The sequence below is a fragment of the Periophthalmus magnuspinnatus genome, chromosome 5, assembly GCF_009829125.3.
Source record: "Periophthalmus magnuspinnatus isolate fPerMag1 chromosome 5, fPerMag1.2.pri, whole genome shotgun sequence".
NCBI lineage: Eukaryota > Metazoa > Chordata > Actinopteri > Gobiiformes > Gobiidae > Periophthalmus > Periophthalmus magnuspinnatus.
The window spans coordinates 20,276,508-20,292,850 of NC_047130.1; the positions used below are offsets into that span (position 1 = coordinate 20,276,508).

A 16,343-nucleotide genomic window follows, 5' to 3' on the forward strand; every position below is an offset into this window, starting at 1 on the left:
CTGCAGTGAGCGTTATATTAGAGAAGCTAAACAGCCACTTCATAAGAGAATGTACCAACACCGTCGTGAAAGCTCCTTGGGATCTCAGTCTGCTGTACATGTCCATCTCAAAGACACTAACCACTCATAAGATAGTGAGGTACAGATTTTAAGAAAAGAAAAGTAAAGAGGAAATTCAATCCATCTTTGAACAGGAATATGAGGCCTAAACATCATCTGTCTCCTATTTAATACTCCATCCTCAGACCTAAATGAAAACAAGTTAAACAATAGTGACAGCCAGCATGCTAATAGGTGTGAGAGCAGCCATTATGAGCCTGAACAAAACTATGACTCAGGCACAGTTCATATTTAGTGTAGTTCAAACAGAAACTGTAAACAAACAGGTGTGTTAGTTAGTTTGAATTTTCTTTTGTGATGGATCAGGACGACTGAGGGATTACACTGACGGCCCTCATAAAGAGTCATTAACGAATAAGAAAAGTGAGATAGGTTTTAGTAATGTTTTTGAGAAGTAATCTGATTTGGTTGAGCTATGGCAGTGCATTTTTCCAGATCAAACATGATAAAAGCATTGCAGTGAATACTATTGCTTTTTCTGTAGTAATTTGTTAATATGTGTAAATAAATGTGATAAAGTTTAGATTTTAGTCACAGAATTAACCTTACTAAAGTATAAAAGAGATGAAATATGTCCCTTCTCTCTGTGTGCAGGAGCTTATGTGGCTTGCTCACATGCCTCTGTCTCTGTGGAGATTATAAATAGCAAATCAAAAAGTTTGTTTCCATAGAGACTGTGGGAGTCCATTATGGAAAGAGTCTCCAAGACAACCAGGACTCAACCAGGTCTGAACCAGGTCTTAACCAGATCTGAACCAGATCTGAACCAGGTCTGAACCAGGTCTGAACCAGGTCTGAATGAGGACTGAACCAGGACTAAACCAGAACTGAATGAGGACTGAACCAGGACTGAGCCAGGACTGAGCCAGGACTGAGCCAGGACTGATCCAGGACTGATCCAGGACTGAGCCAGGACCGAACCTGTCCAGGACTGAACCAGTCCAGAAAGAAACCCGGACTAAAAAGAAGCCTGAATCAGGCCAAAGCCAGCATAAATCAGATCTCAGCCAAGACTAAACCAGGTCTAAACCAGATCAGAACAAGCTCTAAATGAAAGGAAATTAGACCAAAAACAGGTGCATCCAACCAACTCAAAACCAAGGACTAAACCAGGACTTAACTACATAACTAAACCAGTTATAGGAGTCTAACCTGCAACCTCCTTACAAAGAGGAGGAGATAGGATAACCACTCTGCCACAGTAACACAGGGAGGCCATGTTTCTACCTGCACTTTGCCTATGGTGAGTTAAGTAAATGAATTAAAGGTTGTACAAACTTCACCTTAAACTAAACCAGAGTCTATAAAAATAATCCTGGACTAACAAGGATGTGTGTGACTCCTTGGACAAACATTTTGTTTTCCAACTTACTAGAAGCTTTACACAAAAAATAAATATATACCGTAATATATAAAATATAAAAAGTTATAATGGCATCTTTCACATTTGGGCTGAACTGCAGCTAAAACAAAATACTTTGAGGAGTAGTAGTATTAGTACTAGCAGTAATTGTTGTAGTAGTAGGTCCAGAAGTAGTAGTCGTGTTCTTTTAAGCTAATAAGAATAAATAGCTTAACCTCAAATGTAAGCCTAACTAAAGCCATACTTAAACTTGATCATTTAACTTAAGCCCAGTGTCAATAAAAAGCTCACCACAAGCTTAGTAAAAATTCAACCATGTCTCTACAAGGAAGTAGAACAAAAAGGTAGGGCTGTAACTGCATTTTGAATCTTCTGAGAATTTTTGATGTACAGTCAAAATATTGTCTGAATACCATCATCCCAAAAACAGTGGTATTAATTTTTGTCAATACTGCTGACTCTTAAAAAAATAGACAAAAGCTTATATGGTAAATGGTCACATTTTTATATAGCACTCAAAGCACTTAACATCCAGGAACCACTCACCTATTCACACACACATTCATACACCAGTGTACACAGACACTGGGGGCGAGGTGGGTGAAGTGTCTTGCCCAAGGACACAATGACGGAGTCAGCCCCCACAGATGACAGCAGTCATCTGTGGGGGCTGGAATCGCAGCGCCAATTCCATAAACATAACTAGTTCATTTTAAACGGTTTGCTTTGGTCCAAAATTATTTCTCACTTGCCTTATACAGTCTGAGCATCCTAATTACTCATAGTGATGAGTTTATAAGTGCTTTTCACAACTTTCGTAGGCCAGAGTAGAAATTTCTAATTACGGTAAAGCCAACAGCAACAGCTAGCATGCTAACCGAGGGCCAGTCCCACATACAAGGTAAACAGACTTACGTTCCCAGTACTTCCTTAAAATCGTATTTCTCCTTCACATCAGATTTTTTCTTCCATGAATGTTGCTCTCCCAGTGGCATCTTCTTGTGGTTCCGATCACAAATGATACTGCAAAGAAGAAACAAAAATATAATTATACCTAATATTTTGTCCAATTATGAGGTACTTCGCTACTTTAGGGCATCTCAACTTTGGGTTTTGAAGTTCTATAAATAATAATTATTATAAACAATATATATATTTTTTATTTTGCACAGTTATGAAAGCTCTTTTCTCAGCACATGGCATGTTTTGAAGCCTGTGAACAGTCCAGTTAAAAATGATTTAAATTATCAATTATTTGTGATTAACGGGGATGCGACTTATACTCAGATGCAACTTATAAGTGAAATGATTAAAATATAGATTTTCACATCTTCATTATTGTCACACTGACAACTGTGCGAAGACACTCTAGACTTGTGACCAGTATGACAGCCATCTACTTCTGAAGCGGCGCTTCATACCTCTGGAGATGGTGGAGTTGTTCAGAGGCGACACCGAGGATGAAGAATTCAGTGGATTTAGTGACTTGGAGTGAGATCAACAGATGCTTGTTTTTTATGCTTTAGTTCTCTGATTAACTGTTAATATCTTATGTTAACATACCAGACACGGATTAAGTTCTGTCCATGCTTTATTTACATGTTTACGTATGTGTTGGGTAACGGTTGATTATACATGTTACAGTTCACTTGTTTGACCACTAGATGGCGGTGGTGTGTTTGTAATACCTTTAAGAAAATGTACTTTTGTTTTCTTTTATACATTTCATACTTAATTTCCTTTTATTTATTTTCCCTTCATTTATAAGTCCATAAAGGTGATAATTTTTCATTTGGAACAATATTGTAAATGTTTAGTCTAGTCTAGTTTAAGGTTGCGAAAAACTACTTCCTGTTTTTCGGTTAAGCCTGTTAGGCTAATGTGAAGTCTTACCCGACAAAGCACTATTTAAGAAACAATTGAAAAGCAAAATATAACGTTTTGGGTTCACTGGTTTGTTTACTAGCGGGTGGTGGTGTGTATATATGAGTTCATATGCAGTTTTGTGTGCACAGGTAATATGAGACAGAGCTTAAGTTATATTTGATGTGTCTGCGAGTAAGACCACAGTAAACATCAGTGAAAAGAACTCCTCTCTCTTGTGTTTGTGGACAAGCCGTATATGTTACGTTAACGTAGCGTATCTGATTAACTGTTAATATCTTGGTTTAACATACCAGACACGTGTTTAGTTCTGCCTATGCTTCATGTAGCTGAAAAAATATAAATGTATTGTTAGCATGCTGTACTGATATTCAGCCTGTTGTTCTACTTCGTCGTCATTATTATAACTTGCCTTTAAAAATAAAATGTCTGTTCTTGGTCCCAAATTTTGTAAAATAAATTTTCCCAAAAAATGTGACTTATAGTCCAGTACGACTTATATATGTTTTTTTCTTCATTACTATACGCATTTTTTTGCTGGTCCTACTTTACTCTGGAGTGACATATAGTCCGGAAAATAAGGTAATTGGTTTCAGCCCTGATATAGAGAATCTGATCTGAGTCACATACAAAAGGTTAAGAGACTAAAATATGGAGGAGCACATCTAGACTGTGGGCAAGTGTTTCAAATCCTCAAGCCTAAACAAAAGATAATGCCTGGTATTATTTTGAATTAGGAAACAACAGTTTCAAAATAAAGTATTCAGATTTTTGACTGGCAAAGGTCCTCAAAATGGCAGCTACTACAAGTGGTCTGTAGGCCTTACAAAAACAGGAAGATGTACAACCACTATGTTGAATGTTACAATAACCATAATATGTAAATCCCATACTTTCTCTTTTGCATAGCACAGAATAAATAATTAAATGCATATGTATACAAGCACTTTATATCAGCCAATGTACAACAGAGTATAGGAATCAACCACTTCATCAGACTCATTTGTTATAAACTTATAATGCAAGTTGTATGGAGTGCCCTGCTCAAAGACACAAAAACATGTATGTTCTGTCACAGTACCAAGAAACTAAAAATAAAAACACATTACTATTAATGTATATTTAACAAACTTTTCATTCCGTTCAAAATTCTTCCTATAATATTGTAGTATAATAGACCATGCATAGGCAAATTTACAGTTTATTTATTATGTGAAGGGCAAAACACCACTCTCAAGTTAATTATTAGACTAAATTTTATGAGGGAAACTTTGGAGTTTTTATGACAGTGCTTCTCAAATGTTATCCATAGAGTTTGAGAGTAGACTCCATTTCACCAGACTGGACCTATCCAGGTTCAGGTCTCGCTGCTTTGAGACTATACACACACTATAACTTCTAAAGAGTCTCTAGAACAACATAATACTCCTTATCAAACACAATATTATGTAAAGTTGTCTCCACACAACTCCACATTGTAAGACAATACATTATTTAGTAAACCTTATCTACTATAGATAACACCTGTAATGACCTTGCTGCATACATAAACCTTATATACTGCTGCGTTTAAGGTCAAACAGAAATGTTTGTTTTGTCGTTGTTAAAGCAAGACTCAAATATTAGTTTTAAAGGATCACATTTTGACCCCACTGTCCCTGGTTTTACAAAGCTCCTCTGGCTTGGAGCAGGAGACAGAAATAGCTGTTGGTATCAGCTCTGCTTCTGTCACTGCTGCAGACTGGAAACTACTGCGATAAAGTACTACACTACACTATGTACATGTACCTATAGTGGTATATTTACATGAAGATGTCGTAAACAGAATTTACTACATGATTTTAGTGCTGATATGATATTCTATACATCAGAAGTAAGAGTTAAGGTCAAGAGTACCAAGATGGAGGATTATAAAACTAATGTTTTTCATTCATCAAAAAAATACTCGGAGTTGTAATCGGCTTCTTTCACGCTGGTTAATCGTGGAGTGAATTCTGATTTGTACAAAAAGGAAAAAAAAAAAAAAACTATTTCATGATCTTAAGCACATTGACAAGAGTACAATATTTTATTATTGAAGCTACATTTGACTCAACAATTTCCTGTGTGATATTTTGCATGTCACTAAAAGAGCAGAGGTTAAAGGAAGTGTTTAAACTGGGCATGAAACCGTGGTATGCAAACCATTGAGTTTAGAGGAAGTCACAAGAGGAAGTCCAATCAAACTTACAAAAAAATGGACCTGGACGCTAACATTTCATAGTTGAGATACATGTTTTGAGCTCAGAGCTGAATTTGTAAACATCTAAGTACCACTGAGGGATCACGTTTTAGGTTGCCATCATTACAATATGTAACTTTTTAGAGGAGGGTCCACCAGCTGCTTGTCTCCATGGAGATGTTAATGTTTTGCCAAGAATGTTCCGCAATATGGCATTAAATTTATCTGTGTCCATCAAACAAATAAGGCAAATAGACAAGTTATCTTTGGAGAGGCGAGTCCGCTCACTGTAAGAACACATGTTTTTCACAAGTAAAAAAAAAAAAAATAATAATAATAATAAAAAATAAAATAAACAAATAATAATAATTTAAAATAAATGCAAGATAATAAAGTTACATCTTACTGTGAAAATGTTCAGGCATGCCATCTTCTAGAAAAATTACATAACGCACCTTTAAGGGTTGGTAAAACTTTATGTCTCCTCCCACAATTACATAGCTACATTTTGAACATTTTTAACACGTAGAACTTGTCACTATACAGAAATAACTCATGTCTGGATCACACTGAGAAAACACTGAAAGGTGAGACAGTTCCAGTTTCTGTTTGTTTAAAACCTGCTCAGATGGAATTCATGCTAAAACATGCAGCGATAATCACAAAACAACTCATTTCAATTTAAGTTTAATTGGACCTGTAAAAGTAAGTGGGATGGGAGATCCTATATTACACAAAATTGACTCTTGTGAGCTTTAAGCCATGTTATAATGTTGTTACCTCCTCGAAAACAGACCTGGAGTTGTGTTTTGTTTCATTCACACATGTTTGAGTGATCCTACATTATTACTTTTTCTACATCTGCAAAGCTCAAAATGCTCTGTTCCACCGTGTGGTGTCATGAAGCGGTAATTCTCAAGTTACCAGCTGCCTTTTACCTTTTGTTCAGTAAACTCTGTCAGTTTCAGAGCTGAAGGTGGAGCACTTCCTGTATTAACCACATGACATCACAAGGTGGAACAGAGTGTCTTCATTTGAGAGAAGAACTCAGCCTAAATATGCAGGTTTATGTGTTAAACATGTGAATGAAACAAAACATAACTCCAGGTCTGTTTGTCAGAATAGACTTTAAAGCAGCTCTGCTTGTGTGTGAACAAGTCTCTCCATGGACCAGCAAAAAAAGTATATCTCTCACATTTTAGTGACATATGAACCATCTCACACTCTGAGGACTTCAGGAACCGGCCTCTTGCTGGTGCCCAGAGTCAGGACTAAACATGGGGAATCAGTGTTTCAGTTTTCTGCAGCTAAAACCTGGAACAGTCTTCCTGAAGATGTGAGGCAGACCTCTACTTTGATAATGTTTAAATCCAGGCTCAAAACAGTTCTGTTTATCTGTGCATATGACTGAAAGGGTTTTATTCTGCACTCCTCTGTTTTAATGTTAATTTTATGATGATTATTTATGTTTTGATTTGTGTTAATGTCCTTCTTATTCTGTAAAGCACTTTGAATTACTTCATCTGCAAATTGTGCTATACAAATAAACTTGCCATGCCTTTTATCATGAGGAAACAACATTATAATATATTTCAGAATATAGCATAATATGGGCTTTAATGTAACAACTGCACTAAACAATAAAATAACTTTACAGGGCCTATACTCAACTATAATGGTTGTATATGTGATCAGCTTTAAATAAGAGCTTCATGATATGAGAAAAAGATGATATTTGATAACTGTTTTGAATGGCAATAACAATATTATTGCGATATTTTAATTTACTTTTTGAAAAATCCACATGTCTTCATTTACTAGTCAAACTGAGCCAAAATAAAAACTTTTTTCCCTTTTACTTTCCAAAAACACTTCTGTAAAATGGAGAACTGTGTGTTGTTGAGATTTATTTATTTTGTTGTGATAACGATGACTACGACAGCCAGTATTGGGATATGGATACTTCAGAGATATATTGCGCAGCTCTACTTTAAACTGCAGGTAAAGAATAATAAGAGAAGCCAAGTCTCCTTTATAAAATTCAAATATACAAGTTGCAGCTCGTCAGCAGAATCTGAAGAATGCATTCACTGACAGAAAGGAATTGTATTAAGCTAAAACAAAAGTGAAAGCACATTACCACCTGGATTATTGGGCTATAATTGTTGTTTTTCCTTTGTTGATCAATCACAACTATAATTTTTAGGGTTGTAGTCGACTAAAGACATGGCCTGTGTGGAGATTCACTGATTAAAAGAGGGCGTAGCGCTGACAACAATCATATTGACCTTATTCAGCCCCACCCACTCTTTCCGTAAATGCAACTAAACTGTGGCTTCTTTGGGGTAACACTTCCGGTTATGTGGGGATCCTGTTCTTTTTGATGGAGAATTTGGGAAACATTTTCATGCTGAAACATTACATAAAGCAGGTTGATTTGTGTTCAGTGTTTATGTACAACAACAAGTCAACACTGCACCAAATCTCTGGGCAGCTTCAAAAAGCTCTATAGTCCGAATAGAACTTATTTGCCGTCAAGATCGGCAGATTCATGCAAAATAATACAACCCGAATGACGATAGTGGCACTCAAGGCAACTTCTGGAATAAGGTCTATAGTAATAGTACTAGCAGCTTCTTCAAAAGTAAAAAGGCAGATTAAAGTAGGACTTGACGGGTATCGTTAAAAATGTATCGATGCTACTACTTTTGTCAATACTGTTTATCGAGTCAGTCTTTTAACGGCACTCTTAATGGTACTTTTACAGCAAAATAAATACAAATAAATAATAATTTTGCCTACAGTAATTAACATATGTCCTCTGAAACATTTAAACATGATGTATTTTTAACTTTCAAATTGAAATAAATAAAATTACTATAATAAATGGATGCTTCAAACATTTAAAATCTTCTAAAACTATATGAGAGAGGTTTCATGCTTGTATGTGACTGCGTGACATTAGTGCCACTCCTCAGCACCATTAATAAGAGATGATAATAATAATAATAATAATAATAATAATAATAATAATAATAATAATAGAGATTTGGCACTGGAGTTGGAACCATGTTTTAATACCCATTCCTACCCATTGCTAGTTTTTTCTTTCTTCTCATTTTTGTGCAAACTAGGAAAATTTGCAGCTTCTTGTACAAAAACAGTCGAAAAGTGAGTGTGCACTGCCTCAGGTGACCACTGCAATTTCAAGTACTACATGACATCACACAGAATTGCCCTAATTACAGCCAGGTGTTTCTGATTTCAAACACCTGGCTGCAGGGGCGGTGTTTAAAATGTGGATACCTGTTAGACCAATCACAGTGTTCCTCACATGTCAAGAGCCCGCCTCCTTCCTCCTCATGCCTTGTTTTTGTCCATGTTAGCGGCTCTATTTTACATGTGGTTTTGAGCGGAGTTTAGGTGTTTAGTCCCACTTTAAACTGTCCAAAACTCCAGCTAACTCAGTCCATGCATCCTCCTGTCTACTGTGGTCCAAACAAGTCCTCATAACCCTGATAAAATAATTTGTTAATAAAAACAAAAGAAAAATACTATGGGATTCACTGTGTAACTACAGCACATCCATAAAACACCACGTATCTGCATGAATTACATTTTATGCATCAATTTTTCCGTTTTTCTTCCAAACAGAAATAAAGTTACAAAACAGGGCAGAAAAGGGATTGACATGGGAGCAGCTAAAAGGAACAGGTCTTGAACACATGCAATTTATAATAAGTCAAAAAAACTTTATATATGTGGAAAAACAGAATCGGACTGGAAAAAAGGAAAGATTTATGCATGAGTGGAGCACATGCAACCGACTGTAGGTTTAAGATTGAAAACAGCTGTACTCACTGATTTCCCATTCCTGAGACGAGCAGAGAGAAAAGAGACACAACTTCTTTACCAACAACACAATAGAATTCACACGTTTCAGACTACAACTTTGAATGTCTAAAATTAAGTCAGCTATAAGTATATAAGTGAATTCAGGAGCTTGTGTCTTGAACTCTAGTCTTGAAGTGATGTTACATTTCCTGAGAAGGTTACAAAAATATGGTTCCTGTTTTATGTATTTGCTTTAGTGTTAAGGGCTGTGCTGTTTGTGGTAAAGTAAGTGAAAAAGTCAAACGATACTAGTAGGAGTTACTCTGTGGTGTCAAAAATAGGTTATGAATAAGCCTGAAACACATAATTAGACTGTAGACTGTGTACGTTCACTTTTATTAGTACAATTAGGCTTGTCATGATGATTACTATATCCACTTCTTGTTCAACACATGATAGTTGGAACAATCATTTTTGGTGGTCAATATTTATCATGATCATTTTTTCTTTGTACTAGTGGGAATTTTAGGTACTACAATGAGATTTGCGCTGTGGAGCTTGAATTTTTTTTTTTTTTTTTATTTGTCTTGGGCAAATAGACATCTTTTCTCTTGCATAGCCTAGGCAGCCACAATCGATGTCAATCAACACATGATACAAGAGACAAGGAAAAATAAACAAAAACAGACAGCAAAACACACACAAAAAAAGAGTATCTCCGATTGCCCAAAAAGGAGTGGGAAGAAGAAAACTTATTTAATCCCACCCCCTCTGCTATTATTTCTTAACTTTAGCATACTTTACTGAACTTTTATAACTCAGACACAAACTAACTACTTATGTGTTAATTATGTTATTTATTTATTGCAGTTCATATTTTTAAACAATATTATACATTTAAAATACTCTTTTGGACATAATTCTGTTTTATGGTTTGGTTTCAACATTATCTTTTATCATCTATATTTTCGTCAACAATTTAATCGCACTTCAAAATGTGTTATCATGACAGGCCTAAGTAAAAGGTTTCAGTCTCTCAGGTCTGTGGAAGATCAGAGGGACTGAAACGTGCTATATTTGTAGTACCATAGGATTTGAGTTGATTATAAATACGACGGTATTGTAGATTTAGAAAGGGTTTAACTGAGATAATCTTGTTTCAGAGTTTTTTGTGTCAGTGGCATAAAGTAATTTCAATATTTCTGTTTATCATATTTTATATCTTCAAATTGACACCCAGAACTGACACTAGACACTCTTTCATTTTCAGCTTATGATCAACACAAACATTATAAAACAATAATAAACAGGCATCTGATTTCAGTTTGTTCACCCATGTCCCGATCCAGTGCTTGTTCTTCTGGTCTGGCACTCATGCACAGTAACTTATAAAAGCAAGATAAGAGATAAGATACAACTTTAGTGTCTGTTAAATGGAAATTTTGCTTTTTTTTCCTGTCGAGTGGTGTGACACACCTTTGTAGCAAAACACTAAAATGATTTTCAAAAACAAATCAGTTCTACAACAATTATAAGGAGGCTTTTCACAAACACTACATCATTTTTGTGCAATTCTTTTAATGTGAGACATTTAAACATTTGAACCTGCCCCTGTGGTGTGACCTACACTTCACTATAGCCATGTAGCCATGTTAAAAAGTGTTAATAAATCACTCAATATGTCTAAGTTGCTAGTTTAATAATAATTTAACTGTTCCATCGTAAAGAATATAATTTTGACAATTGTATTTTTCTCTTTGTCACACTGCAGGACATCAAGCTGGCACAGGTTCAGAATTTTCAGAAAAGTTGGATTTTACAAAAATAAGAAAAAGATAATTATTAATTCTGACCTGTATCTTGACCCCTTAACCCCTGAGCTCTTCCTGGTGCACACATGTCAGATGAGCTCATTCTGGTTAACTATTTAAATGTGTGATTTTTCATGTCACACCACAGGACACACTTTGGACTACACCATGAAACTGCTTTTAGATTTTTTAGATTTAAAGTGGAGATAAAGGTATCATTTTTATCAAGTACAGTTGTCCCTCACTATAACGTGGTTCACCTATCGCAGCCTCGCTGTTTTGCTGATTTTTTTAGTGCAATTTTACAGTGTATGAGCGTGCATTGTGTTCTGTGTCCTGATTGGCTGAGGGACTGTAGACCATTGTCCGTCAGTCTCCACCGTGCCGTGTCTCCTGTACAGTACAGAATGTGTTCAGACAAATTTACATAAATGTTGGATTGACACTACAAAGGAGCAAAGAGGCACGGTCAGAGGAACTGTGAAATACACAAGAGTCACAATTAATTAATTAAACAAGAGAGAAATGTGAGAAAATGTTAAGGCCTGTCTGGGAAAAGTGTATAAAGTGTGTAGTGAGGGGTTTTACAACTGCAAAACATATATAATAATTGTAAAAAATAAAGCTGACTACTTCACGGATTTTGCCTGTTGTGGGTTATTTTTAGAATGTAACCCTCGTGATAAACGAGGGACCAGTGTAATGCAAACCTGCTTACATTTACACTAACACCTTTATGAAATGACTCTGACACAACAGACTTATTCTAGAGTTTTATGGAAGAAAAGCATGTTTTAGGATTTTTTGTTAAAATACAAAAAAATTAAAGACAACTTCATTCTAAAAGTACCGGTATATGTAATTTATAGAATGCATATTGTGCACAGTTGAGCTCAATTTTGGAGAAAGAGAAAGATTATTGGGAAAGTAATTTAAAGTGACAACAACAAAAGTCCCCACGTACATTCTATGAGTGTAGTGTCACTGATACAAGGTGAAGACTTGTGGTAGGTCGACTTATCCTTCAACACATGACAGATGGGACAATCATTTTGGAGGGTCAATATTTATCACTGGGGTGTTTTTTCTTTGTAGTAGTGGGGAACTTTTTCTTATTTTTTTGTACTTTTCTGATGATTTGAGCTGTAAAGGGTTGAATAAATAACTTCTATGACTCATTACGTGTTTCATTCACATATAGTAGCTCATGTTCATTAAAAACACTGTACATATATAATAGTTGTTTTGGGGGACATCCTGTTTTAGGGTGATCATGTCATAAGTGCATAATTACACTGAATATTATCGTTTCTTGTCTATATTTTTTCACCAGTAAATGTGGAAATTTGGAGTGTGATGTTTTTAAATGAAAGAATGGGAGAATGCATGGTTTGACTGTAAATGGATGGATACTTGGATGTATTTTAATTGTAACTTGTCCAGAAACTGCAGATGGAAACCAGCTTTAGCTAAATCTGGTGTAAAGCATCTTTTCTTTTATGAGATTGATGCATTTGCACATGGCCCCTGTTAAAATAAACCAATAAACTAAACCAATATATCGTACTTCAAACATGTTATCATGACAGGCCTACTGTTAGAATGTGAATGTGAACAAGCTGGCAGCTAATGGGAGTGACTTGTATGGAGTGTGCCAGCAGTAGCAGCAGCAGCAGTGTGTAAACATTCCTAAAAAGTACTTAGGCCTAACCTCTTCACAGATGATCACAATTACAACACATCATAACAAAAGATTACATTGTGTTCCCCAAAGCCAGTGATAAATGTCCTATTTTATGACTTGTACTTTATTAGATCATCATCATAAGCAGGTTTGCAGCCACAAGCTTTTACTGCTGTGCCATTAGTGCCAAGTACATGAAGATTTCACCATAGATTTCCTTTTTATTTTATAAGCACAAATAAGTCTTTCAGTAATACGATTTTTAATGACTACACTTTAAAAAGCCATTATAAAGCATTAGGTTGTCACTGTAATTACTATATCCATGTATAATTCAGTATGTGAAAGCTGGAACAATAATTTTTGGGGGTCAGTATTATCCTGTGTACTTTTTCTTTGGACTACTGGTGTTTTTTTCATTATATGATAAGATTTAAGCCATAAAAGTTTGAATTAATAACTTCTATGACTCATTACAGATGCAAACTAAAGCACTAAAGTGTTTCATTCTGCTGTTTATTTAATGCAGAATTTTTTAACAACATTGTAGATTTAGAATAGTTTTTGTGGTTTAAATCTGCTTTTGGGTTATCGTGTCAGTGGCTTAAATTAGTTTCAATATTATCGTTTCAGCAATATATCCAACTTCAAAATTTGTTATTGTGTCAGACCTATAAACCATTAAGAAAGACTTAATTCATAATGAACAAATGTGTATTACGAAAGAACTAGGCTTTGTAACTACTTTTACTCTTACCCTAACCCCTTACTTAAGTGGGGTTAATTAAGCCTGATTCATTCTTTAACTAAGTCGTTCTTCTTACTTCATTATGGCTTGAAAAATATTATATAGATTTACAGTAATTCCAATTAAATCAACACTTCAAAACGTAAAGTCAATGTTTTCAATGTCATATTAACTTGGGAATGTCAATAAAAGTTAATGAAGATTGTGATGTTTTTTCTCACAATAATCATAACACTGAAATGAAACATAGTGACAGCTCTTCTAATGAACAGGCCATACAGCTTAGCTTGAAAAAAATTTGAGACAACCTTTCATGCTCACATATTCAATCACTATTAACATGTTTACACAAAGAATTTCAAACAAAAGAGGATCAAATTGGTAGTCACAACAATGAAACGCCAACAAAAGCCAACTGTAAGGCCAGTTAGTGTCACTGATACAAATCAAAAACCCTTTAAAAAACCTTATTAAATATACTAACTGTATTTTCAAGTTGATTCATGAGGTGCAGAAAGTGTAGCTCCTAGCTCTTTGGTGTGTGCACTACCAGTCAAAAGTTTGGACACATCCTCTCATTCTGTGTTTTTTTTTTTACTACTTTCTACATTTTATATACATATGGAACACAACAAAATATGAAGTAAGATATATGGAATTATGAAGTAAAGGAAAAACAAGTAAATAACTTGCTAAATATGCTTCTTATATTTTATATTCAGTATCCACCCTCTGCTTTGTTGAAAAACATTTTGTTGAGTTATTTAACTTTTTTCTTTACTATATAATTCTATATATATTGCTTTATATATCTGATGTCTTCAGTAATTATATAAACTGTAGTAGTAAAATAAAGAAGAAAAAAAACATTGAATGAGAGGATGTGTTCAAACTTTTGACTGGCAGTGTAAACCTGCAAAAGTAGTTACAGCACCTTTTACTATTAAAAGACATAATAGATTAGTACACACATGCACACACCTCATCCTTTTTATGTTTTGCCAACACATTTGCCTTGAGGTAAAATTATGACAATAGACCGCACGCCCTACACAGTTTGGCAACTAGGAAACTCTTCTAATCTTCTATTGTGTCAAATTAGTCTCTTATCTGAACAACAACAGAGATATGTACGGTAGGTACGGCTCGTCTGATACTGCATTTAACACTGTCATGCGTGTTATTCTAGACAGGTTATTATACCATGTCACATCTGTCCCACCACGTCCACCCAAATCCAATGTCTTGTCCCAATCCGCATGCTGCCAAAGAATAAAAGTGTGCATATTGTGGAAATTAAGTGGTCAATGGACATGTCCATTATACATAATATGATAAAGAGCACGCCTGTGTTGTGTAAGCTGCACTGGCTCTCTGATCGGGTGCAATTCAAAATGTTATTGATTGATCTATGGGTCCACTTTATTTGAGTTACTGCAGCCCTATACTCCACCCAGAGCACTGAGGTCAGCTGATCAGCTCCTGCTGAGAGTAGACTAAAAACCCACCTCTTCTCCCTGGCATTTAACACTAGCTGGACAGAATATCTTGGTGTTTTATTGTTCCATTCCTATGTATTGTGCTCTCTGTATATTGTTTTTTTTTTTTTCTTTTTCTTTTTTTTTTTACTTTTATGGGAAACACTTTGGTCATCTGAAGTTGTTTTAAATGTGCTATAGAAATAAAGGGGAATTGAATTGAAGATTCAATGATAAATATGGAATTTCTCTGGTTAATGCACTACTGCACAACTAAAGACATTTCATATTTACCAGCTCAGTCTATGACTCATTCTGCTCTTTATGTTATTACTTTACCTATTTACTGACTGAATCTTATATGTTCAGGGAAAGACAAGGCACATGGTCATATAAAACTATAATTTATATTGTAGCAAATTATATCTCAACGTTATTTCACGCATTCATTCCCTGTCCTCCTCTCCTCTGGATATTATTATTCTTAATAACTTGCGTAATTGCTTACTATATTTGATTTTAAGCACAACCAAATGCAACCTAAGTTTAGATTATATTCTTTATAATAGCATTTTTTGTTTTATTAAATATTTTGGCTTCATACACGTGCCTAAAATGCCCCAAGTCATAATTGGTTCAAGTTATGATACAAGTTTAGATTAGCTGCAATTCAAAAACCTTAGCGAAGTTCAGTGTTTTTTGTAAAGATCCGTGCTTATAAATGCAAGCAAAAGAGATCGCATTACCTATGAAATGTGGGTGATCCTCCAGCTCCGTGCCTGTGTTCAGTCCGTGTTTACTCCGCCTGAATCTCGCTGCTCTCCGGTCCCTCCCGGCTGAACCTCTCGGTGTAAATCTGGACTTCTGCAGCCGCTCCGAGCCTCCAGCTAAGTCACATACAAAAGAGGCGGGGTTAGACTCTACGTAAACCAATCAGAAGACAGAGCCGGAGAGCAGGTGAACATATTTGAGACTCTATTGGTCAAAACTAATGTCAGTCACTTCCGATAAACTGACGCAAAGGTGAGTTGGTTTAGTTAAGATTAATTCTAGTAAAATTTAAAATAATAAAATAGTCAGTTGGTGCATTCATTTTGTCTTTTTGTCAGGTTATTTTTAGTTTCAATAAGAGATAATGTTAAGGGAGAAAAAAAGGTTTGAAGAGCGCGCGCTTTTATTTGATAGAATTTTAGCGCCATC

General features: G+C 35.3%; 1 protein-coding gene across 2 annotated transcripts in view; it reads right to left on the minus strand.

The window, feature by feature from the left end:
- Positions 1-15,993, minus strand: part of camk1b (calcium/calmodulin-dependent protein kinase Ib) — a 56,190-nt gene extending 40,197 nt beyond the window's left edge. The window contains exons 1-2 of one of the 2 annotated variants that reach the window (XM_033966901.2): positions 15,890-15,993; positions 2,399-2,506 (exon numbers count right to left, since the gene is read on the minus strand). In XM_033966901.2, coding sequence (XP_033822792.1) covers positions 2,399-2,478 — 80 coding nt within the window. In that variant the 5' untranslated portion in view covers positions 2,479-2,506; positions 15,890-15,993. Of the gene's footprint in view, positions 1-2,398; positions 2,507-9,449; positions 9,492-15,889 lie in introns of those variants that run through there. The other variant, XM_033966900.2, reaches the window with a different exon arrangement.
- Positions 15,994-16,343: the final 350 nt, after the last annotated feature.